Source organism: Cuculus canorus, chromosome 3 (assembly GCF_017976375.1).
Source record: "Cuculus canorus isolate bCucCan1 chromosome 3, bCucCan1.pri, whole genome shotgun sequence".
Taxonomy (NCBI): domain Eukaryota; kingdom Metazoa; phylum Chordata; class Aves; order Cuculiformes; family Cuculidae; genus Cuculus; species Cuculus canorus.
In genome coordinates this window covers 41,465,947-41,492,747 of record NC_071403.1, presented here as the reverse complement: position 1 = coordinate 41,492,747, position 26,801 = coordinate 41,465,947, and the positions used below count along the sequence as shown (strand labels likewise).

At 37.5% G+C, this 26,801-nt stretch overlaps 1 protein-coding gene across 1 annotated transcript in view; it reads right to left on the bottom strand.

The window, feature by feature from the left end:
- Positions 1-13,508: 13,508 nt before the first annotated feature.
- Positions 13,509-26,801, bottom strand: part of TMEM200A (transmembrane protein 200A) — a 54,314-nt gene continuing 41,021 nt past the window's right edge. The window contains exon 2 of the mRNA XM_054061490.1: positions 13,509-16,671. Within this exon, the coding sequence (XP_053917465.1) occupies positions 15,177-16,655 (1,479 nt within the window). The 5' untranslated portion in view covers positions 16,656-16,671 and the 3' untranslated portion in view covers positions 13,509-15,176. The remainder of the gene's footprint in view (positions 16,672-26,801) is intronic.

Sequence of the window (26,801 nt, the reverse complement as noted above, 5' to 3'; positions counted from 1 at the left end):
AGGACAGAAGTAGAACAGAGCCCCTTATTTCCTCAGGATGTGGCCCCTTTGCAGGCTGGCTAATTGTGTATATGTGGTGTGTGTATCAGTATCCTCCAAGAGTCACACGTCTGGTTCCAAGGTGAATTTACCCTACTAAAATTACAGGCATACGAGTCCATAGGGTCCCTGCAGGTGCCTACATACCAGGCAGTGTTAAACCAAATAATAAACTACCTTGTTTGAAAGTCTGGTGAGCTGATGATCCATATATGCTTAAATGTTTCTGCTGATCCTTGTGGAGTCATGCAAACAGACCTACACCTGGGAGGCAAATGCTCTTCCCTTTCCCCAGCTCACAAGTCAAATGACCCCTTTTCACATTACATTGTCTCAAAAAGATGTGCAATAAATAAGGGATCAAGAGGTCAAAGAAAAAGAATGCGTAAACCTTACATATCTAGGAAATTCTGAGCTTCCACCTCCACGTGCAGCCACAGGACAGACATTCAGGTGTCATTATAGGCTGGGGTGCCTATAATCTTTTCCATATCAGGTGAACATTAATGCTTTCTTCAGGTTCACAGAATTCTACAAGGAGTTCCTTGTTTCCACAAGGGATTAACCTCCCAAAGAAGACCTCTTATAACAAGCCCAAATCTTCTCCAGGCCCTGGTATTCAAAAAATCCAAAAAAATTAAGTCTCCCTTTAAAATTTATCAGATATTTTACAAGCTGCATCTTAAATTTACAAATTTAAGGTTTTCCCATCATTTTCTGACTTCTGAGTGTGCTGAATACACTTAAGGCACACTTCCAGAAGTTTTTTGCAGGACAGCGGGTAAAGAATGAAGGGGTTGTCTACAGTGTGTTTTCCCCTCCAGTGGAAACATATATTCGCATAAATAGCAAGAAAATTAGTCTTGAAATACTGCAAGATTTACAATCAAACCACGACAATTGGTGATGTGGTAAGAAAAGTTGCAGCAGGCAGTTATTTGATTCCTGCTACCTTCCAGGACTCTTTCCAGTGGCCCTCAACACCCCACTTCCCAAAATATGTAATTTCCAACTCTCTACTGGGTCACTATCTTTGGCAGAGTCCCCTCTGTTCTGGGCCAGTTTGTACCGCTTCAGTGGAGAACCACTCTGACAGCTTTCCTGCTTGCTCAGCAACCTGTCCAGTTTATTGTCACCAGACTCCTACCCAGTTCACAATCTAGGGCAGCCGAGACCTCAGGCACTTCTGCTGTCTCCAGGCTTGAAATCATCTGCTGACGCTGATATTTTTTTTCAGGTGAAGCCTCTGCAATAATCTGTTGTATTTTTGCTGGTTCCCCGAGCTTACTGTATGGGTGGGGAAACCATAGCTCTGCAGCTAGGTTTAGGATGCAGAAATGTAACAACAGCACACAGGGCTTCATCCCTCTCAGGTTCAGGAAACTGTGCAAACTGAGTGGTAGGTGGTTTGTGTCTGCAAGACTTTGAAGTAAACCAAGCCCTGATTATTTGCAAAAATATTCCTTTCAGGTACTCTTTTCTTAAAGCCCATTTCTTGGAGTCCAAATCATAGATGTAGCTGTCATTCCTGTGTGTCACTGAATTTCTGGGATACAAGGCCCAGGAGGAGGGCTATCTCACCTTTTTTCCAGTTGCCTGTTTTCCCTCTTGAGGATTACCACCTACATTTAAGTGAAAACTAATGGACATTTTCTCCAGTCAGCTGACCTGTTCATCTTTCCATTATTTGTGAACCTTTCTGGCAATTTTCACTCCATTTTCCTTGGCACTCTCCCTACACAACAAGCTCCTCACTCCTCCACTGGTTGCCACAGCTCGTCATGGCCAACTTTGTCATCCACTATGACATTTATAGAAAAATGTGCATTGAACTAGACAGATTTATCGGCTGAATTGAAGAAGAGGATGAGAGAGATCAGAGGAGTGCAGCTTCTGTCCTTTCACAAAGGGAATTAAAAGCTAAAAATTGCTAAGTATCCATTTATTTATTTGTGTGGAACTAAAAACAGAAATTCAGCGCTATTACCTTCTTTGTCAAAATAAACATTGTCACAGAAACTTCTAGTTTCCAGTTATTCTATTTTGAGGTTTTATGGTATATTTCTCTTACTTTCACTCTTATTTGATATTTTATTATTGTCTTACTTTCATCGCAGGAGTGAGGGAGAATAGACATGTTGCATGTGAAGGCATCAAGGTTGATTCTACCGAATAAGAAACCTGTTACTGAAGGAACCAGCCCCCCTCTGTCTTCTGATACCGTGGTCCCAACTCCAGACAAACTGATACATTTTCCTTTTTTCCTGTTTGATCTTTCTTATATTTATAATCAAGAATTCACGATGAAATTGAAGTCAGACTGTGGCCCCTGCCCTGCTCTGCCAGCACTCCTCATGGAGGAGAGAAGGCTGTTCTGTGGCCATCTTCCATGTGACTGTTACTGAGTTTTGGGCTGAGTTTTTCTTTCAGGAAATCAGTCCATGCCAGGCAGGTAACTGCAAGGGACCTAAATACTAAACAAATCATTATCCACCTCACACGCAACATTTAAACCAAGCAAAAGTAAAACAAGACAAAATTAACTGAAGGGATTTCTGTCTTTTTAAGTTAAATTTGAGCAATGCTCTGTTCTGTGCATGTAAGTTTCTTTTTGTGGCATTTATAGAAATATTTCCAAATAACATCATTTCTTGGTTTCATGAGTGTTCACAGTAACGCAGTTCAGTGAACACTACAGAAACTGTTAAGTGTAACTTTCATTAGGTGCTCTGAAGCTATATTTCTTCCTTTCCTTATTCTTTTAAGAGAAAAATGGTCTTATATTTGGGGTTCTGCAAAGAGATCTTTGACAGATACTACTTAGTTCTTCAGCACCCAATGTCTTTGGTGGCACCTTTGAGCTAACGAAATCTGTAGCTTGAGGTTTGTGATTTCACTGTTATAAGGTGAAGGCTGTGAAGGATAAGCAGAAATCCTGCAACAGAGATAGAATGACAAAGAAAAAAAAATAACTTAGCCTTCCCATGCAACAGAAATGCTATAGCCCTGATTTTTCTGCATTCGCTTAAGCACCCAGTAAATCCTTTCTCCCTGTAAGCAGTACTGCTGCTGTTCCTACTGAAAACAGCTACAGTTAGAAAAGAATGGACAAAGTCAGGCCAAAATGTCAGCTAGTTTAAGGGTAGAAACTGGAATGGCAAGTTGCTGAAATAGGAAGTATTCAGACTGTCTGCTGAGCAAAATGACTCCCTCTCATTTTCTTATCTGTTAAAGCCAGCGTTCACTGTGACAGGAAACACGGAGTGATGACAGGGCTAAGAGAAAAGGCGATATAAACTTCAATTCCTACCAACAGAAAATTGAATTTTTGTTACTGTAATGAGTTAAATTTCTGCTATATCCAACCACGTACATACTGTGGATGTTCATATACTTTTCAATATGTTATTTATGTTCCTTGGAGAAAGCAAATGTTGTTTTCCTTTTAGATAATGTTACAGCAGTTATATATGTCCTTTCTCAGTATTACTTGTGTAGGAGAAAAAACAGATGGTTCCTTCATACTGAAAAAGGCAAATACTACATTCTGAGCTTTAGGATGATGCCCACAGGCTTGAGTAAAGAAAGAATCCTAAAGGAAATTATTGTAACTTGAACTATGCTTATTCAATGAGAGTGACAAGATTAAGTGGAAAGTTGATAAGTTCAGGATCTGGATCTTACTAGTTCTGTTGATTGCTTTTTCTGATACTGTTCAGCTTTTCCCATGTTATTAGGTAGAAGTCCAGAAACTGACATTTTCATCAATTCTGCTAGACACTAAATGTCACTTTAAAACAGCTGAATTATTTGTAATATCAGCTACCGGACTTGCAGGAGGCATGGCCGACTACACGGACCAAATACTGATGCAAACCTTATTATCCAAAAAAACCTGATATTGAATAGAAGCTTCTTTCACCTTGGTAACATTCTTCAGATAATGAAATGTTATTACCCTTTACAGTTTAGCAGCATACGAAATAACTAAGGGGCCTGCAATCTGGTTTAGACTCTTTCTTATCACAATGATGTTATCACTAACTTCAGTTATCAACCTTATTCCTGCTATTAGAGAGGCATTCAAAAAAAGAAAAAAACCCAGAAAACTTCAGTTGCCTTAATATTCTGGGGATGCTGTCTTTTAAATCCAGCAGATTCCTGTTGATGAGGAAATACGAAGAAGTCTACACTTTCATGAAAACACACTGCCACTCTAACTCTTCTGGCCAGCTCCAAATACCTAAAAAGAAGTATTTTTCAGGCAGGTGTATGCACCAAAGAGCTGGCCAGGACACATTTCTTCAACAGCTTCTGTTCCATAAGTAGAAAAAGGACAAAAATCCTTGTTTCAAACTTGTCCATATAATTTATCTACTCTGTAAAATGGCATGCAACTCATTCTGTCAGCCGATTCTATTTATGTCTGTTCACTATACTCAATATATTCAGAGTTCATTTGAGATTGTGATTTTTTTACAAGATGCAAGAGCCTTTCAAAACCATTTTCATTCAATTTCTACAGGTTCTGTTACAGAGCTTCATCACAGAGAAGCTGGGTTTGAAAGTTATTTGATTTTTACTCCTATATGACATCATTTGCTTTTACACTCTCTAAAAAGTAAGATAAAAGACTACACTAGCTTAAGGGGAGAAATGAGGAAAGGCAATGAAAACATGACCACATTTGTCCTCCAAGTGTCTATGATTTTAAATTGACTTACAACTTACATTTTTATACTAGCAGACACTTTCTCATTCAGGAAGAAATCCATATATAGAAAATAAAACTACTGTTCTTTACTAAACCAAGCCCTGGTCTGCTTAGGAGGGTATCCAAGCAAATATTTTTGTGGATTATTGATGAGCTAAGCTTTCTGAATGCCTAGAAACAATCCATCACCCTTCTCATAGAATTAAGCCTGGACGATCTTAAGTAGCTGCAAAGAATCTATCAACTTCAGCAGACTGAATTTCTCTTTTTCAAGGAAACCAGTATCCTCTTTACATCTGCCTATGCTCACACTTTAAATAACACAAACTCTTTCGTCTCACAGCACACGTTTTGTTTTTGCTGAATCTGTATTTTATGAACAACAAAAAAAGCCTTTTCTTAGATAACATGAGGAATCCTAAACTAAATGAAAGCTAGGTTTTCTTTTCTATAGATATTAATATGAAAATTAATGTCAGCTGGATTGTGGTCATGATCTGTGTATTTGTTTGGCACAGCTCACCATGTACTGCTTACCTTGGCATCTGCGGTTAAAGTAATTTTAAGCATGAATACTATCAAAATCAAATGTAAATAGTATCCAACACATTTCAAAATACACAGTTTCTTTACTGTGATATGCATTCTTGATGTCAGGGAAGGGAAGAAGATAAACTAGAAAAGGTATGTGATTGCACATAATTTACTGTTCACATCAGTGAATAAAAATTATTTAATTTGATAATGTGGTAGCCTGAACCTTTCAAGACTTAATTTGGTGATATATTAACCTGCATCCCCCAAGATTGTGACATGCTATGCTAGCCTCATTCTTACAGCTCTTTAATCTCATTAATAACTTTGTCACTTTTCTAAGTCTTTGTTTTAATGATTTATATTGCACTTACTTTCACTGAGACAAGAATGGATGAAGGCAACCATGAATTCATCCTGTGTTTTGAACACAGGCATCCTCCTCTCCCCACCCACTTTGCACCATGCTGTTTATCTCTGCTGAGGAACAAAAGAAGAATGCTCTGAAGTAGCATGCTCCAAAGATTAAATCAGCTTCCAGATCCAATAAAAAATGCTGCGTGTATATATTATATACACATATGTGTATAAAATTCATATGCGTATATGACTTAGCACATGATTAATTAGCACATAATTAAATAATCTAATTTAAAAAATAAACATTTCAATCCATTCTAGAAATCAGTCAGACATAGAAGGGCTCAGGAGTACATTGTCTTCCCATCTGCTTTACATTTGGAAAGCTCCTTATAACATCAACTACTTAAGATCTAGAGATCCCAGAGGGGAGAGAAACTGACAATTACAAGCATACAGCCATTAAGAAGCAGCCATGCCTATCTTTAGCAACAGAGTAGAAGCTGAATAAGTGACTTACTGACAATACATAACAAGTACATTTGTTCTCATTTCTCTTTTCAGGAAATGCAAATGGTGTGCTCATTCATAGACGATCATCAAGAAACTGAATGCTTGAAAGATGACAAAAGCAAATACAGACAGAAAATCATAAACTCACAGGATGTTACTACCAGAAAGGATATTAGAAACCCTGGACAGTCTGTTATGTTGCTCTAGAAACCACTAGATTGTAGTGCCCTCCAAAATCACAATTTATCTGAGTCACTATGATATTATGAAGAGAGGGTGAGGTTCACAATCAGCTGAAACCAATCTGCTGCCATGGCAGTCTGGCTTTTCCTCTGTGCTTAAACAAGGAGGTCTTGAAGCAGATCAGCTCTCAGATCAAGCTGAAAACTACTTGTTTACTACTGCTGGTTGTTTTTTTGCAATGAGTTGCTACTGCTTTAGCTGATTTTGCTGATTTTGTTTTCATTTGCTGACCTGGTGGATCACAGCTGCTTAGGGAGTAGGATGATACTGGAAAAGATGGAAAGAAGGGAGTGGGAACCTTACACCACCTGTGAGTCCAAAGACTAAAGCATCCCTGTAAAGGGGTTTAGGCGCAACCGTAAACATCAGAGGGTTCTTAATGATGTCCAGAAATATCCTGACCTGTCCTACCTGAAAAAATTAAGGAGCAGAGTAAAATAGAGTATTAAGGAAAGGCATGATAGCTTTGCAAAACTGTCAGTCTAGATTATAGTAAAACAGGTATCAATGTAATAAAACTGAAAACATTAATTCAAAGAGTTAGTGGACAAGCAACAGGTTTATTTTCTCATTAGAAGAATGACTAAGACTGTTTTCTGTGACAGTAAGCAACAGTTCCTTGCTTTGGTGACAGTTATAAAGTATGCAAATTTAGAAAGTAGAGTTTAATGAGAATCTAATGTCTGTTTTATTAATTCCTAACACCTCCTAATCTACTGTATTCACCTGACTCCTCTACATGAAAATCAAAGGCTACTGCCATTTAAGTAAGTTATAAGTCTAATCTTATTCCTAGTCCCCATAAAGAGAAAATAAAGAACACTTCTTTGCTGGAGATAATACAATACGCTCACATCGCATATCAGAATGCTTCTGGCCTGTTAAAATGATAACGATTCTCTACAGCTGCAAGATGAGTTTAACTATATTATATTCTCTGTGTGATAGTAGCTGATCTTCTCCATATTCTTCATCCATGTATTTTTATTTGAATCCATTGAGACCCTTGAAAAACTAGTGACTGCGATAAGACAGTAATCACAACAAATTGGAACAACATTACTTCAAGATAGACTAGAACATGCCTAAATTGATAATTATTTCTGAAAAATGCTAAGAAGTGCACATTGGAAAGAGTTATGTGATGTGCTTCTGTATGGTAAACATTTCAAAACTAACTGCGCTTGCAAAGAAAAGCAAGCCTTATATCAGTGAATGCAGATCAGTGGAAATATATGTTCAACAGTCAGATTAAAAGGTAAATTTGTGACTATAGTATGGAAATTAGAGAGGTTAATACTGAAAATATTATATTCCATTAAATCTATTCCATTAAGCCCACATAACAATGTTACACTCTCATCTTGGATACTTAGTTTTGCCTACTGTTTTCAGAATTATAGTGCACAAGTATTTAAGACTTCTAGACAGTCAAGATAAGTAGTTAGAAGACACAGGAATATTTTTCCCTGTGATGACTGAATTAAAAAGCAGGAGTACATTGATCGTCACTAACCAAGTTAAATATTGTCTTTACCTTGAATTTATACTTTTGTCTTGTAAAAAACTCAATTTCCCAGAAGTAAAGACTGTGAACAAATGTAGCTGTAACAACTGAACAGAGATATCCCTAGACAGAAGAGTGAACAGACATCTACCACAAAAAATTGCTGTAGCAAATACCAGCTGTCTTTTGTTAAGCAATTCATGTGCCATAGACAAGAAGCTCCTAGAAACACAAGTGCTCATCCAATTAACTTTAAACAGGATAAACTACAGTGGAACTCCAGGTAAACTATTGATTTCAGCTGAATAACGTTAATAATTTCAGAAGAAAATAGTTACTGAAATCAGCCAGGCAAGGAGGCTGGTGATTTAACACCCAGGTAAGGCAGATGTTTGATTTTAAATTAACAACCCACAAACCTGTATCTCAACTGCAGGAAGCCTCTGGAGATAATCGAGACCAAGCTGGATTAATGACTGCTTAACAGCACACAAAAAAACCCACAACCAAGGAAACTTAATGGAGAAATGTATACAATGGAGCAGAGAGTGAGTGTGGGAACCTGCTGTGAAGCGTGAAGTGTTACATCCAGCTACCCTCTAATCCAATTTAAAATTGAACAACCCCCCCAAATCCACTGAAACTGACAAGTTTGTTCCAGATTAAGTCTATATAATAAGTGATTACTCTGCCTCATTTCTCAGTAAGGTTAATGATATTAGAAATCGGGGAAAGGTAAGGTAACTAGAAGGAAAAGAGATCTGGAAATGGGAGTGTGGAAATGAGAGATAGAAAAGAGCGAAAAATGGAAGAAAGGTGTAAAAATGGAAGCTATGTAAACCCTCACCTGTGTGAAAGCTAAATTCAAGCCCTGAATGCTCTCACGGTGTGGGGGCACATAATCTCCGCTAGAGAAGCCTGTAAAAATTGGCACATGAAACACATAATAGCAGGAACTTTCAATACATCTACTGAGCTGACAGAGAGATGGAAGGCAATGTGTATTAAAAAAAAATAGTAATCTTTTAAACTCTATTTATGAAGTGTCAGAAAGAATGAAAGGAGGAGTTATCTGGCCATTCTCAATCTGCTAATAAAATCCAGGTAGTATGGAAGGCTTCAGAAAAAAAGCCTTCAAGGTAGTGAAGAAAAGAATGAAAATGGGAAATAGGATAAGATGCTGAGAGGATGTGCCAAATATATCTCATACCACAGTAAAGTGATGTCTCTTTTTGAAATAATAATTTTCTAGACAAAATATGCAGCAGATCTCATCTGCTCTGACTTCAGCAATGTATTTGATACAGTGGCACATCTGAAATTATTATCTGTGCTGGATAAGAGAATTAGGAGAAAAACTATGTTGAGTATTAACCATCAAATGAGTAGATGGCAATTTGGGCTGGTAAGTAATGTATAATACAAGATTTCAGTGAAGTAACTTGCAAGGATCTCACAGGGAACTAATCTTATCAAATAGCATTTATTAACAAACTTAAGATTAAGGTGCATTTGTGCTGATGAATTCAAGGAAGTCACTAAGGGTGTGGCTAAACAAGCATTTTTGAGACCTCTTTTTGGACTCCTTTCTGCAGAAAATTAATGGGGAGATGTTCCCCAGGAACATAGCTAAGCATTATCAATATGAAAGAGATCAGAAGGAAAACTGAATTGTTGTAATGGGCTGGAATGTAATGGAATTTAATATTAAAAGACACGTAATTAGAGGCCAAAACAAATACAGTATTGCTTACAATTTAGGAAAATATTCTGAGAACAAAAAGATCTAAGTGCTAAACTGGTTGTACAATGAGTCATAGGATAACTCTGAGCAACTAGTGTAATTAATTTCTTTAAAAATACAAAAAAAACCCACCCAGAAATATAAATATATTTACAATAGATGTCACATTATTCCTGGTGTATAATTTCAGTAAGAGAGCAGTGGGCTATTGCAATGAAATTAAAGTGCTGATAAGAATTTCAAACTGATAAGGGAAATATATTGGTTGGCAACTTACAATTAATTTGCAGTAGTTTACCAAAACAACATTAGGAAACTGAAGGGCTTAGTGGGATTCAGAAATAGATCAGATGTTTCTGTGAATGTCATCCTGAATAATTACACTACATGGAATAAAAACTGGTAAGGGATAATAATGGTTTTATGATTCTTCCTACAGACAATTCACAGTGATTGTAAATTACTCTCCTCTAAGGCATCATCTACCTTCTTAGAATGAAGACAACAAATTAGACATACTGCTTTCTGTTTAATACAGTAGGTTATTACATTTCAATTTCAACAAACTATTCTGAAATAAGAGTATTGTAACTATCAGATTTCCATTATTTACAAGACTCGGGGCTATAAATCTGCAAAGTGTCATTCAGAAAATCAATGCTATTAAAAAACAAGCCTTACTGAATGCATAAAATACTCCAGTGAGGTTAATTTGAAATACTGAGTCCTAAAATACAAAACAACTTAACATTGCCATACACAGAATATTGATGGAAGAGTTAATAAATGTGATGTGAAAGTTAAACGTGTGATAACTGCAATTAATTTGCTCCTGAGTTTAATTGAAAAGGTTTAAACAAAGGTCATGAACTTGTCTTTGAGTAGCTAAATCATACTAATTGAAGCACTCCTATATTATAATAGACCATTTATTCCATTTGTATTCTCATATATGTATGAATCATGGAATTGTTTAGATTGGAAAAGACCTTCACTATCATCAAGTCCAACTGTAAACCTGACACTGCCAAGTCCAGCACTAAACCATGTCTCTAAGCACCACATCTACACATCTTACAAATACCTTTATAGATGGCGACTCAACCACTTCCCTGAGCAGCCTGTTACAATGCTTGACAGCCCTTTTCAATAAAATAGTATTTCCTAATATCTAGTCTAAATATCCCCTGGTGCAACTTGAGGCTATTTCCTCTCATCCTATCCCGTGTCACTTGGGAAAAGAGACTGACACCCACCTTGCGACAAACTCATTTCAGGCAGTTGCAGAGGGTGACTTCACACCTCAGACTCCTTTTCTCTAGATTGAACAGCCCAAATGCTCTCAGCCACCCCTCACAAGACTTGTTCTACAAACCCTTCACCAGCTTCATTGCCCTTCTTTGAACACAGTATTGCTAAAAGATTTCTATTGTTCATCATAATGCGATGCTTGGTACGTAACCAAAAAGAAAGTAGTGTTGGGAAGATGAAGTCAGAAGTTCCTGAAAAGGGTTAGGAAAAGATTCATAGTAAGAACTTAAGAGCATAAGACTAAAGCAATACAGGAACTTTACAAGCTGCCTGAAAAAGCTTTTCTTTTTCAGAGAAAAAACTGCTGGTGTAGGTTAAAACTATTCCCCAGATTTCACTCAGCAGAAACTAAAGGACTAGTAATGCTGTATTTTAAGGACAAGTAAAATCAGCTGTAAGTTTGAGAAAGACATTCTGATACGGTTGCAAAAAATAAAATAAAATTATTTAGCTATCTAATATATGAGGTGGGACAGATGCCTGCCTCCAAAACTGTCGGCCTCAAAAATTCTGCTAAATTATAACACCAAATGTCACTTCCTTTCAAAAACAGACTGGTGGTGCCAACTTGCCTTTCCATCCTTTACACAACCCTAGCGTCAGAGCAGCAGTCAGAGTGGGTAACAATATGCCAAAGTCTTTTGCTGCTGAGAAAACCCATGCCAATACCTTCCCCTCCATTAAGCCATGCGTAATTGAGCAGCTGGAGCATTTGCCAGTCCCTCCTGCTGAACTCTGCACCGCTCTGTGTGGAAGTGTTAGGTTCATTGGCTCAGAGGGAGAGTAAACTGCGCTCCCCAGGGAGTAATTAAAATATCAGGCTGGCAAGAATCCAGTCCTTGTTTCAAAGATTTTATCCAGCAACAATTTCATGTAAATCATAGAGCAACCTTGGAAAACACAATGTAACCCAGCATTTCTGCTCTATCACTGCATAGTTATGCTCTTTATTTCCTGATTAAACTTGCCTAAAAAATTAGCAAAGTGAAACAGCTTTCCCTAAGAGGGAGGGACAGACCATAACATCAGTCCCATCATAGAATCATAGAATCATAGAATGGTTTGGGTTGGAAAGGACCTTAAAGATCATCCAGTTCCAAAGCCCTGCCATGGGCAAAGATACCTTCCACTAGACCAGGCTGCTCAAAGCCCCATCCAACCTGTACTTGAACACCTGCCAGGGATGGGGCTTCCACAACTTCTGTAGGCAACCCGTGCCAGTGCCTCACCACCCCAACACCAAAAAAAATAAAAATCAAAAAAAAAATCTTCCTAATATCTAATTTAAATTTTTCAGCTTAAAACTGTTACTCCTCATCCTGTCATTCCTCTCTCCGTCTTTCCTGCAGGCCCCCTTTCAAGTCCAGGAAGACTGCTTTAATGTCTCCCCAGAGCCTTTTCTTCTCCAGGCTAAACAAGCCCAACTCATATGGGAAGTGCACCAGCCCTCTGATCACCTCCGTATCCCTCCTCCAGACTCACTCTAACAGATCCACAACCCTCCTGTGCTGAGGACTCCAGGACTGAATGCTGGTCGCACTTCCTTTAATGAGCCCAGGATACAGTTGGCTTCCTGGGCTGCAAACCCATGCTGCCGGCTCATGTTGAGCTTTTCATCCACCAGCACCCCTGAGTCCTGCTTTTCAGGGCTACTCTCAATCCATTCTCCACCTAGCCTATATTAGTGCTTGGGATTGCCCTGACACGTGCACTTCTACGTGTTTTACTTCCTGAGGTTTGCACAGGCTCAGGTCTCTCTCCTTGAGATTATTCAGAAACCATCTGCACACAGCCCTGAGCAACTGGGTCTACATTGCCCTGCCTGAACAGAGGGCTTGGACAAGATGACCTCCAGATGTCCCTTTCAACCTCAATCGTCCTGTGATTGTATGAATTAAATATTCCATTTTGGGGTAATTTGGGAATATTTTTCTTGTTGGTCTGTCAACCACAGAGTTGCTTTGTATGATGCTATTTTTATTTCTTATTTTAAGTCAGGAGCTTTATTTTGGTCTCCTAGGTGGGTAAATTTGTAAAAGTGAGTACATTTTTCAGTACCAGGTATCTATGTTAAAATGAAAAGCTATAGCCCTACCATATTGACAAAAGGACCACTCACTATTCCTACATATGATGGTACCCAAAGAAGTGTCCCTTAAGCTATGATTTAATGTAGCTACTAAGAAAATAAAAGTTCACATAATTCATGTCTTCAGTGTTTTCCATTTTTATAAGAATACTAACTGCCAAACAAAAAAGAACAGTGTGTTCTTTCTATACAAAATTTCCTTATATCAAAATCACTTTGAAAATATTTCACACTGCACAGAAAAAAATATTCACCCTTTATATGTGTAGGGATGTCATCACTGAAATCAAGTAGTCATAGCCAAATATCTGCTGGCAGGCTAATAAATTAAGCACAATATTACATACTAAGTTATGATACCTAACTATATTTTGATATGAAGATTTGAGATCATGGAAGAAAAACAGGTCTTACACAAGATATATGTAGATAGACATTTTATTTTATTTCAAAAAATAGCAAATGTCTTAAGAACACAAACCAGAAAGTTATTAAAAGCTTCATAGCAAAATATTTAGCCAACTCTGTTACGATATATAGGCTTGAGGTTATAACAGTTAACACTATGCCTCAATTCAAGGAGCAAGTAATGCTCTTGATACATAAACATCGTGCAGTTGAAATATGGAGCTGAATATAAAAAACCCAAAAGATACGGCATTTTTATCTTTGATCTTTCATAATCAATGTAATTGAGTAACAACGACATTTTAACATGTTTGACTCTTTTGGGGAAAAGCCATTAAAAATAATTCCTGAGTATTTAGGTTAGATGAATATATCAAAACCGACCAATTAAGACCAACATCCTGTTAGGTAAGCCTTGCAGCTTTGAGTCATACTCTCTGGCATGGCTGTCATAGCAGGATCACGGCCTAAATACCTTAATGAAATACATGAAAACCTTCTGGTATGTACCTTCAAATTCTCATTTTCTTTAGCAATAGCCTACAACTGTCAACTGTGAAGCTTTTTTTGCTGAGAAAAACATTGTTTGAAATGCCACTTCCTTTTGCAAAATCTTGTAATGCAAATTGCCACAGCTAAGCCTACGGTGAACCATCATTCCAATAATTATGTGAACTATATAAATCAAAATTTAGGCAAAGGGCTTTCACACTATGTTAATATATATATCAAATTGTATGCTTTGTATCAGTGTTTTAAACATAGAGATCTAGTTATGTAGTTTCTTGCTATTGTAATGAGAAGCAACATATTAATTTTCCACTATTCCCTTCAGATTCATGTCACAATGTCATCTCATTATACACCGTGTTTCTAAAATCCTGATGGCATTCATCATATTCCTATGATTTTAATTGAATCTGTATATTTTGATTTTAAAACTGCTGCCAATCAAAGTGGTTTAGAGAACTAATCCCAGAAGAATTTTCAGATTTCTTGCTTTATATATGTCTTCCTGGAATTAAATTACGGGATTAAATTACAAAGGATGTAGAAAGATTATTGCACAAAGCATAGTTAATAATTCACAACACCGGTATTCAACTTGACCAATTACAATGAATTCACAAAAATTATTTTAATTATAGCCACTCTTTTCTATCCACCCATCCCAATATGTAAATAAGTTTCTCACAATGACAATGGTAAGACTGCAGTTACCAAGATGTACCATATGTGAAAAACAACGCCTAGGATAAAGGCCTGGGTTTGACAATTCCAGTATGAACACCTGCTCACTTCCCATTCGAGACTGCAAGCACCATTTTTAGACTTGCAGTCATTAAATAAATATAACTTACAGGTAAATGAAGCTTTTTTCCTAATGCAAACTTCTGGAGTCAAATTGATAAAACGTAACATGCTCATATTAAAGGAAAGAAAAGATGACTTGGGAAAAAACGCAATCAGTAGTACCGAAAACCCTCTGAGTAATGATAACATATAGTCTTAACAGTGGTATATTACTAAGAAAAAAACCTCTTGGATTTACAAAGATGAAGATTTCTGTTCACGTAAGCCAATTTTAATGGGCTATTAAGCATTTGGTTAAAAACAGGCTTGTACTAGTCTCACTGAATAGGAAACACTTGTCAAAATGTTTTTTATTTTTTTAAAAATACTATATGACAACTTCTAAATTGCAATTTAAATATTAAAATCTTGTTTCAGAAGTTCCTCGCTTCAGGTTGTTACTCAAAAACTCGTCGTGTTCAAAACTCAAATTATTATGAGATCTTGAGATCATAAGAAGCTTTTCCTTATTAGTAAAATCTTTCTTGACCACTGCTTGTGGCACAAGTAATCTATCCATTGGGTCCTCTTTGTTTTCGAGTTTCATATATCCTTTACTGTTGCTTCGATCAAGTCTGGGCCAGCTTGGGTGTTTCCTTTGTTCAGCTTGGACAGTAAGCGTAGATGGACCCCTATCCAAGTCCAGGGACTTTGAATGTGAAGACAAAAGATGTAAAGATGTGTTGGACCCAAACTGTTTTCTGGCAGCACCAGGAGATAAAAGCTTTCCTGTGCTCGGTCCAAGAGTCATTGAAGATTTGAATTGATCAGATGGAGTGTCCACAAATGAATTGTGTCGTGGAAGCACGGCAGCAGCCGGTTTGTAGGATTCATTTGTATCAGTTAGTGGAATGGCCAAAGAATCCATAGACAGATTTCTAGACCGACTCCTGCTAATCTCCGAGTCCTCAGTTATGTTATCTATACTGGGCTCATCAATAACACAGTTGTTCAATTTGATTACTGGCAGCGTGAAAGCACTAATGGAAGAGGATACAATGGATTTTGTTTCACACTTTATAGAGCTAGTGTTTCTGTCATCTGAAGCCTTGCTGGAATGAGGGTACAGTCCAAAGATTGAACCAGATTGCCCAGTCAGCAGAGGTGGCAGAAGGCTACTACCAGTGATCCTGTCTTCATTTAGGGTAATCTCATCTTCTTCAGCAGAACTATCCATTTTGCTATTACTTTTGAAGCCAGAGAAAGGTGCAACCGTGTTCGCAGCCAGTCGTGATGCACATGAGCTCCCACTATGCATCATTTCTCCCTCACCTAACAAGCCAGTGAAGGCACCACTCAGCTGCTTTTGTTCCTTGATCCTCAGGGTATGGATGTCTATTACAGTGGAGTATATGTCTCTCATGTGTATGATTTTTGTTTCCTTGTCACGATTTTCATGCAGAATGGCATTTGCGCAAATAAAAATGAAGATTCCAATGCCCATTGTAAAAGGGCCCAACATTTTCATCTTATCTGAGTGCACATGCTGTTCAAAGAAACGAAGTAAAATGCTTCCTTGGCTTCTCAGGACCTGGGTTTCATTTGTTGACAGATTATCTTCAGATCCTAAAAGCTGTTCTTTTTGGGGCCAGTATCCAAGGATGGCCATTGCAATTCCCAAGAATGCAATAAGTACTCCCAAAACAAGGAAGAATCCCGAAGGGGAATAGAGCCGTATTTTGCCCCTAACAATTACTACATCAGCTCTAGGCCGGCGTCTCACTGGCTTCTTCTCCTCAGAAGCTGGTGCTGTTGTAAGATTTACATGTTGCTGAGACCTGGCAGAGTCTTGCCTTTTTAAGGCAGCCAGTCCTGTTATGACTCCTCCGGTTGCTATCATAGTTCTATACTGTGCCCTGGGAAAACAAGAAAAAGAGAAAAGAAATAGTGACATAAGCAAAGTTAGCATGTGCAAACATAAAACACACTTTGCTAATCTGTAGATAATCCTTGAGATTCAAAATACTCATGGCTTCAAAAAAGCTACTACATCTTAAATTTAGTTATGACATAGTAGCAGTTTCGAGATTCACATGACATTTTGAAATATGTCCAAAAGAATTTTATCACTGTAAGTATAGGTAATAAATCTTCCATCAGTGATACAGACATTAGCAGAAGGCTCTTAGTGGTGACATATTAGGATTAAAGATGAAAATATTCTTAAGTTTTAATAGATGATTTATATATGGACTGGTCTGCAGGAAAGTCAATAATACATTATTACCTTGTATGCGTTTTAGATGAATTTAACACTTTAGTGAGTAGTTCTTTTAAACTGTGACATACAGTTACAAGTACAGATTATTCTACATATCTCCTTTAAGAGATCTTGCCTTATAGATTTCAGAATATGTTAATAGAATTATATTCCATCATTTAAAGCTTTTATTAAGTCCACTCAGATCACCGGAGCCTCAACTATCGAATTAATTTGCCTTTCCTAATAAAGCATATCTAGAATTTTTTTCCTCCTCCTCTTGGTTCCTCATGGATTGTAAATCAAGTAGCCCAGTTTAGTTTAGCAGGTAAGAAACCTTCATAAATTTCAAGTTCATCAATTCAAATCTACTTCATTTTATGAAGAACTGTTTTTATTTTAGACTGATATTCATACCTAGCTGTCTATTACACCAGAAATATTAACCAGCCTGGGTTTAATAAGAGAAACCCATGTTTGATAGGTTTTTATGAGTAAAAATAGCAAATGAAGCAATACAGTTCAGGATAATTGTATTTTATTTTTCAGGACATCTTATAATCAGACTCAAACATAGTTTCTGAGCTTAATTAATGAATATTAGAATGAACCCTAGGTAATATTGTAGGGTAAAATTAAGATACTATAAGCCAGGTATGAAAAGATTATGTTCTCTTTGGTGGCTTTACTAGGCTCGGAGGTAAAGATAGGCTGACAGACGGCTGCAGAGGAAAAGGCTCCATGACAAAGCTGGGGATGGTTTAACAAGCAGACAAAGCTAAAGTTGGGCTGGAAAAATGAAGTAAGAGGCTGAAAAGCAGATGCAAAGCAATCTAGAGTCTGTTTACAATTTACAGTAATTTTCATAAGATCTTTTAAAATATTTATGTCTATAAAATAATCCTAGCAGTATACTCATGCAAAAAAAAAAAATTAGATCTATCATAGTATGAGAAATAAACAGACAGGCTCTATATCTGGACACTACCATAGAATTTCAACACTGCAAGCAGGTGTCGCATAAGCATAATCTACAAACAGAAATTGGACCAACCCGCAAGTTATGAACTTGATTATGAAATTAATAGGGAACTTGAAACAGGTGGCTAGGTGGAAGGACCGATCAAAAAAAAAAAAACAGTTTCCAGAGCTCATTATCATCTGTTAGGCAGCAATTCATATGACAGACAGAGCAGTAACCTTAACTGCTTCCCTGCATCATCGTTATTAAAGCACAGACACCTTCCCCTCTTTCTATAAGAAGCCTTTTCTTTACCAAGGGAAGACCTGAAAAAGGCCCAGGGTGCTAAGTATACAGTATTTTCTGAATTACTGAAAGAAAAATCCGTAACATTATTCCAAAAAATCCCAGAAATTTCACCTGTAGGGCTGGGTTTCATGTTTTTCATCTCTCTGGAAATTCTTACTCTTTGCAATTCACTTCCATTTTTATGCTACCTGAAAAATTTCAGCAGTTCAGTACCAATTTATTTCTTGAATGCTTCACGAAAAGCCATTTTTTCGAAACACAAGAATTTAAAAATCCTCCAAAGAAAGTTATTTGACATTGATAGTCTTTAAAATTTAACACAAACTTTTCTCATATGCCTATGTGGTTAAAGGTTTCTGCTAAAACAAAAGGTCATTATTTTGTACCACAGTGTCTTGAACCTCTAGACAGAAATAAATAGGACTTATCCACTATATAAGCTGTTATGTTTTGTCATGGGTCAATTAAATGTAATTAGCTTTCTCTATGAAATAAAGTAAGAGAATTATGGCATATCTTTACTGAAATGAATAGATTGTTTAGCTATAACCTAGCCTGTTCCATTACTCCTTTCCAGATCCCAGACCCTTTTGGGGGGGCAAGGAGTTTCCATATTCATGTGGTATTTTACAGGCACACATCAACCCACTCTGTCAATTCTCAGGGCTGCCAAGAAACTGCACAGATACAGCAGGATTTGTTATTTTGTGTACTGTACTGTGCTTATCATAGCTCCCTAGACTGTGCCAAAGGGTGAAGAGAGTAAGCTCATATCTGCTCTCTAAATATTTTAAACATACCTCAAGCAAGATTCCTCTCCAACTCTGACAAGCAGAGCCAGCAAAAAGGCTCTTAAAAATGATATCTTAGATGTCTTTCAATAGAAAGTTCTCATTTATAGATTTTACAAAGATTGCAAGAAAAAAACACATCTCAATCTTATTATTAATAATAAAATAATGAAAGTGAGAGAGAAAGTGAGATCCCTCAAGCCACCTGGCTGGGCTCCTCCTGTTTTTTCAGAGGAAAAAGTTGTTCCTCTGTTCACTTTACCTGCATCAGAATTTGGATGCAGGGGAGAGAAAGTCTGGCTGAAACAAGATAAAAACATATTTTATACACAGAGTCTCTTTCATGTTTCTTGAGTTTGCAACAATATTATTAAATCTCCTTTCTTTCAAGGAAAAAATGACAACCAAGTTTGTAAATAATAATTTGTAACAAGCCACATTGTTGGTAAGGCTTACGTGCTACTTAATATTGGCAGCTCAATTTTGATCTCATCTATATTTAATAAAATCAATGGTATTAACAGACATATTTGTACAAGATGATTTCACTTCGTACAGACAGCTTTTCAGAAACCTATTATATTGGAGTGCATTTTAAGATGGAAACTTTTTTTAGAAAATACTATATTTAGAATAAAATGGTGTTGTAGATAGTTGAATTATTCTGCAAATATTACATTAAGTGATTACATTTAGTTTTACGCTGAAGTCTGACTTCAAACTTCTGAACAAGCAAACCTCAGAAGACTTTGATTCAGAAATACAGAAAGATTATGCAAAGACCTCAGACAGAGTCTTTTTAGTGGCAGTGTGAATGACACAGACTCGCTCCAAATGGAATCAAATAACGGTAAAATGGATAGGGAATGCAGAAAAAAAAAAAGAAAGGGACAGGCCTGTAATTAACTTTATAAAACCCAGACATCTTTCTGATACAAAAGCACCACGGCTACCAAGCTCCTCTTGAAGAACAAATGTTGAATGATTCTCTGACCTCGCAGCTGCTGTTTGTTTCATCCTCAGCAAGAACAGCAGGTCCAAAGGCCTGGACAACTTAGGGTTTTAGTCTCAAAAGAAACACAGGCCCTGATTTACCTCTAAATTTAATTTTGGTTTCTATTGTGCTGTTGTTACAGAGCAGCCTTGGCACCAGCTCTGTCGGCCACTCAAAGATTACCCAAGAAATTCCTGTCTTGGTATAGCCCCTGAAAAGGAGCTGCTTCTCACTCTCTCTCTGCATTGTTCCCACAGAGGAGAGCAACTCGGGCTCTTGACATTTCAGTTCTAACCTTGTCAATGGCCATTAGCAAGATGCACTTCTCCTTTCATCCAGACTGTAGGCTAAGCCCAGTCCTCTGCATCTGGCAGGCTTTCTAGAAGACACCCTAGAAATTCCAGCAGCAAATAAAGTAACAGGTTGTTACGTGACCCTTCGCATGAGGAAAGGACAGATTGCTCAGCGGCTGCTACTGATAGATATCTGAGATCATAACCTCTGTGGGGCCTGCAGAGAACTTTGCACAGTCACAGAGAAGAGGAGCTGGAGGCAAAGACCTGGATGACACCAGCAAAAGTATGAGTGGGTAAGGAGGGACAAGAGTGGTTGCAGATCATCTAAGAAAATAATACTAGAGACAGAGGAATAAATTCCTGGAGGAAAGGTTTGCAGATGTGATGCAAAATAGATAATGGCAAAAGAAGTATCAGTCTGGGATGTGAAGTGACATCTGCCTTTTCCTCACATTACACCGGCTATCCAAGGCAAGGCTGCCAGAGAGGCTGGAAGAGATTCTTCTTTATCACCTTCCCATAGAGGGAAAGGTTGCTCACATGCTCAAGGAAAGGCTGTCATAAAGGAAACTTAAGAAAGAGCGTAAAAACAGGTTTCACAAAACAGTTTGCTGTGAGTAACCACTAGACTTGCATTTGCGAAGCAAAGAATGAAGTATTTTCCTAACCAAGGCAAGAGGACAAACAACTCAAACCAAGAAAGAAATGGTATATTCACTTTGTGATACAAAGGTAAGGCACAGGTAAATTATCAGACTGTAATTTAGCACAAAAGGACAAGGACTTTGCCAGCCTACTGAAAGGGAGGCAGGTGACCTGGGGACTCATTAGAGTAGCTGCAGAGCACAGAGGAATTTGAATAGCTTGGACACCTCCGTAGGGAGGTATGGTAGATAAGAAGTGACTCAGAGTCCTTTTGAAGCTTGCAGCCATCTACCCAAGTAACATCCAGTTATCCTCTGGAAGCTAAGTAAATGACAAAATGGGTGGGAGAGGATTTGTTGGGATTTGAGCCCAGTTGACTCATTGATTTATTATCCCAGCTATAAGAGATGTGTCAACTGTAAGGACCTATTACAGACTGCACAGTTCTGTTTTAACAGCAGCTGAGACAAAAGCTGGTATTTAGACAATGGCTCCAGTGCGAGGCAGCCTAGGAAAATCTGAAAGATGTGTGTGCAAAAGCACAGATTCAGTGAAAGGAATTAACTGTTCTAGTGGCTCCAACTAACTTCTCCTGGATTCAGAAACTATAAACTACTTATTTCTCTCTTTTACCTATGAGGCCACAACCTTAATACCCCCTCTTTTCTCCCTAAAGGCTAACACCACCTCAACTATACTGCTGTCAACTAACTTTTTTCCAGAGATGGCTAACTACTAAAAATATAATTCATTTCTCAGCAATTGTTCTCAACTCCTAGCATGCTTTAAAGCAGAGGGCTTCTATTCTAGGTGCCTGAAAGCTTATCTGAATTTTTCAACTATTTTGGTACTGTAAATGTTATTACTTCTACATATAACTTAGACTTTTGAATGCATATACAGTCATTTGAATTATAGTGAGATCTTAAACGTAATTTTAAATGTATACTAGCAGCAAAGACAGGAAGAAAGCTAAAGAATTGTATTCTTTGATATTTTTTCCAGACACATTCCAGCGTCCCTTACCACTTACAATCTGTGTTGTTTGCATGAGTATTTTCTTTCTCATTTTCTGTTTGAGAAATGACTGAAACTTAATTATGTGAAATTATCAGAACTGTACATGCTATTTCCCTGTAGTTTAGGCTTTATGCAAAACTTTCTGAGAAATACAGCTCTTGTTTTTCAGCAAAGAATTAAACATCACTGCCGTAAGAAGTACTGTGTGATAGAACCTGGTTTATATTACCAGAGTATTTCCTAGCTTATTATTTCAGCTGATTAGAAGATTTATTTCCCATCAGTAGTTGCTTCACTATCATTTAAGGGACTCAATTTCAAATTTTAACAAGAGGACAAATTGTGACATCAAGGAAAGTTTATTTTAGCTTCGATAAATGAAGCTCCTAGAAATGAAGGAGGTATGTGAGAGCCTGTTTACTCATAAAATATTTCTCATAATCAAGAATGCAAATGATAAAGTAATAAGAGAACTGATAACATAACTGAGTAAACAAATCAATATTAATCTGTATTTAACACATCTATAATTTCTTCCTGATGTATAATATATGCATACCAATATGTTATCTATGCATAGAGGTTATCATCTGCTACAATGTGTTCTATTCCAGAGGTTAAAATATGCAGTTTTATAGACCCAAAGGGATTAATCACTCTGACAGAGATAATACAGCTGTTACCCAATAGAGGGTAGTTTCACAAGAATCAAAAAAATCATCGCAAATTACATTTTTATTTAGCAGTTAAACAAGCAGTTTAACTCCCCAAGTGTCTACCACACCAATGGGACTACCTTATGATACATCTCTCTTCTCATATCCACTCCTCAAAAAATGAGCTGATCGAACAGATTGAAAAAAAAGAACAGCAAGCAAGCAAAAGACAGCTTTGGTAGTCATGATTATGAAGTATCTTAAATGTTCATTAACTGACAGTAGGTGAGAAGAAAGCATGTGAAACGTGGTTTTAAAAATGTTTATAAGTTCAGATGAGATTTTAAAGTCATGCTAGCAAAAGCCAAGGATAGGAAAATGCACACATTTTAAACTTTAAACCTTTGAAATTTCCAGCTGAAACAAACCCTTTGGGTTCAAATTCCCTGTAATGGTGCCTCTTTTAGGCTCCAAAGGGATAAGCTTAGGGACTAATCATGTTCTTTTAACCTCCCGGTTGCCAGTCAGATTATGGAAGCAGGCCAAATCACACGAGCAGTTTCGCAGCATAAAAAGGAAAAGGCAAGCTGCACGTGGTGAGGCAATGCAAGAGCACCAGGGTGTCCAAATGCAAGCAGCAGGCAGAATGCTACTGCAGACATTAAAAACCGAGGTTCCCTGGATACTGGTACCATACAGCTGTATCAAATGATCTGTATTTGCTTTACAATAGTACCATGTTAAATAGCAAAAGATTTGCAAATAAAAGCTTGGTATTAAGGGCATGTCAAAATCTGTTGGGATATTTGAAGTCCAACAGTTATGCATTTATTTAAAGCAAGACCATGGAGGCCCAGCAGTTACCTCTGCAGAATCTGTGAAAGATAACTAGGCATGGCCCATATTTTCAAAAACCTAGAATTTTTACTGTTTTAAGGAATTGAAGGGGTCCACCAATTGTGAAGGACAGAAAATCACCGGTTTGGAGAGGCTCTAGAGGATGAAGATACATTGGAGAAAAAGAGAAACACTCTTCTACTATAAAAAGTTGGATACTGAAACAAAGTAAGAACAGAAAATGAGTTTTTAAAAAGCAGATCCAGGCTTTAGTGAGAATTAAGAGATGTAATTTTTATATATAAGGATACTATGTCACACTGGTTTGACACATTGTACAAAGAAGCAGGGTTCTCTTCTATCAAAGTGACTTTGATGGAACTTTCAGGTGTGGCAAGTAGTTGAAGGAGCCACCTTGAATATATCAGATCTTCATTTGGACTCATATTCATTCTATGTCATTGGCAAGCCTGGGCCATGGCATTCCCTATAATGACCTTTATGACTGTCCACTGTCTTGTATCGAAGCAGGACTCTTACAGCTGGGAAAGTCCAAATATGTTACACAAAGCATCTACATTACAATTCAGTGGAAAGGTCATAAAATTACCCCAATTCACAAAAATTACAACAAAAAACTTTAATCCTCTAGTGTTGGAGGAGGGGCACAAATCAAAAGATATAAAAGAAAAAACCAAGCCCACCAAAATATTCTTATAAAATTATACTTCATTGCCATTATGTGAACCTCTCAATGTGACAATGAATAGAACTTAGTTAAAAAGATACAACTGATCAACACCCAAACTTCAACAGTTATTCAGTTTGTGTCCTCAGTAACACAAGCCTCTCCTTCATTTAGAAAGGAAACAAGCCTGAAGGGCGCTATTTTATTTTTCAAATGAAATTTTGGGGCATACTGTCTAAGACAGCTGATTCAGCAGGTCAGAGTCCTGGTTCATATACAAAACAAGGATATAGGATCACATAATCATTGGATAATCCAAGCTAAGCAGGAACTCAGGAGGTCTCCAGTCCAACCTCCTGCTCACAACAGGGCCAGCTGCATGGTCCGAACAAGTTGCTCAAGACTCTTTGGTCTAGCCTAATATGCAAAACCCCCAGGATGAAGTCCACTCTGCCTCCCTGGGCAGCCTGCCTCACTGCCCCATGGGGAGAAAGTTCTTTCCTATATCCAGTCTGAACCTCTCTTCTTGTAACTTGTGTCTGCAACTTGGTTCTGTCTTCTTGCTCACTCCCTGTAGGTACTGGGGGGACTGTCGTTAGGGCCTGTCGGAGCTATCTCTCCTCCAGGGCTGAACCAATCCCACTTGGTCAGTCTGTTTGCAGGGCAAGAGCTTCAGCCCCCAACCTCCTTGGGGCCCCATGCTGAACCTGCTCCAGTCTGTAGATATCTCTCTTCACATTTTAATATTGTGAAAAATCCTTTTTTATTTGGCTCTAAACTAACTCGAAATAATCAACCAATAACTATAGAATTTGAACTAAAATTTACAAACTCAGAAATTCTGATAAATACAATTGTAAGCTAAGTGAGGACATCTCTAGATTTAGCAAATGCCATGACTGCATTCTTTAAATCACATCAAATAAAAATCCCTTACGAATACCTTCGTCACTTACAGTATCTGCCATGTACATTAATTATTTCAACTATTATGCCAAGGTCAAAATTAAGGTCAACACCCAGCAATACTGCACAAAGATGAATGCCAGAGCTGCTTATCCTCTTTACTGTTATTTCTTCTTCAGCCAGATCCTTTCAGTGGGTCATATATTGTAATTCTCTGCAAAATCAGCAACATTCAATATTGGCAGCATTTACACAGAGCTCATTAGCTGCTCACAAAAGCACAGAGCAGACATCAAAGAGAGAAAGAATGAACCTGAGTTTCTATATTTTGCTTTCAAGACACCACTCTATGACTTGGCCTAGATTTGGTCTACAAGGTTTTGCATGGCCTAGTTGCACTCACTTTTAAATTTGCTCCTTGCTTAACTACATCTACTGGCACGCTGCCATAAATCAGGTGTGAGTCTACAGAGGTTCATGGATTTTACCAACGTAGAACTCATGTAACAAGAGGTTGGCATCAGGTCTCTTACGTCTAGAACAGTTTCCCAGTCATCATACTCTGAAGCAAATCTGTTGTTAGGCCACAAAACATCTGACTCACATAACGTAAACCCACCTGCCCCACCATCACCATGTATGATGTCCCAAATTCCCAGCTGTCCTGCTCCCTGTAGCTGTACTAGCCTAGCTCTGGTCCTAGATGACAGACTAAGGAAATACAAGCTCTCAGTCACTGGATGCAATTGATTGTGGAATGCCTACTGTCATCTCTGTATTAACTGTATTAAATTATAGATAAATTGAGAGCCGTAACTTGTTTTTCAGAAGTGTGCACTGATAACTTCTTTAGTCATGCATAGAAATTTTTGCTTCCTATGGATATCATGTCCTGTTCCATGATACATTACAGAACTATGACAAAAATCATGAGGGAGCTAAAAAAAACCCTAGCAAACAAAAACGAGAAGAAGCTTTGTAAGATTTGAAGAAAAGGTGTTTAAAAGGTGATTGACTAATAAAGTTTGCTTCATTTTCTTCCTAAAAGAAAAAAATAGAATATGAACACACACAATTTTTTTTTGGCCCAAATTGAGTAAGGTGATAACTCTCCTTTATAACTAAAGCAACAAAATCTGTTTCTAAGCTATTTTAGCCCTTTAGTTTGTGTAAATCCATTTTCTACTGAAAAAGACACATTTGTCCATTCACATTATCAGTGTTCGCATTCAGTAATCAGAAAAGATCCTGGGTTCCTTGTGTTTATAGGTGAAATAAGTAGATTATTTTAAATTCTTAAATCTATCTGCTTTCAGTAAAAATAGAAATTCAACCTTTTTATTGAAAATCATCACTTTATGAGCACTAAGCCACATACAAGATGGGTGTGGATCTTCATGCATTTATTCTAACTTGCTTTTTTTCAGGTTTTATCTTTTAGATATTACAAAAAAATAAAAGGAGTTTCCCTTAGAAGTACAAAAGTGAAAACTGTGAGATAATACTATAGCCCAGCAACCCTAGAGCTGAAATCCAAAATGCACAGAGCTAATGGGAATTCTGAAGGGAGCTCAAACAATGCAGATCAGGTTATTGATCAGCTATCAACCACAAGTCATGAAACAAATTTTATAAAGGTCTCAAGATATTTCAGGATGACTGAACGTGTAAAAGCAGAGTCAA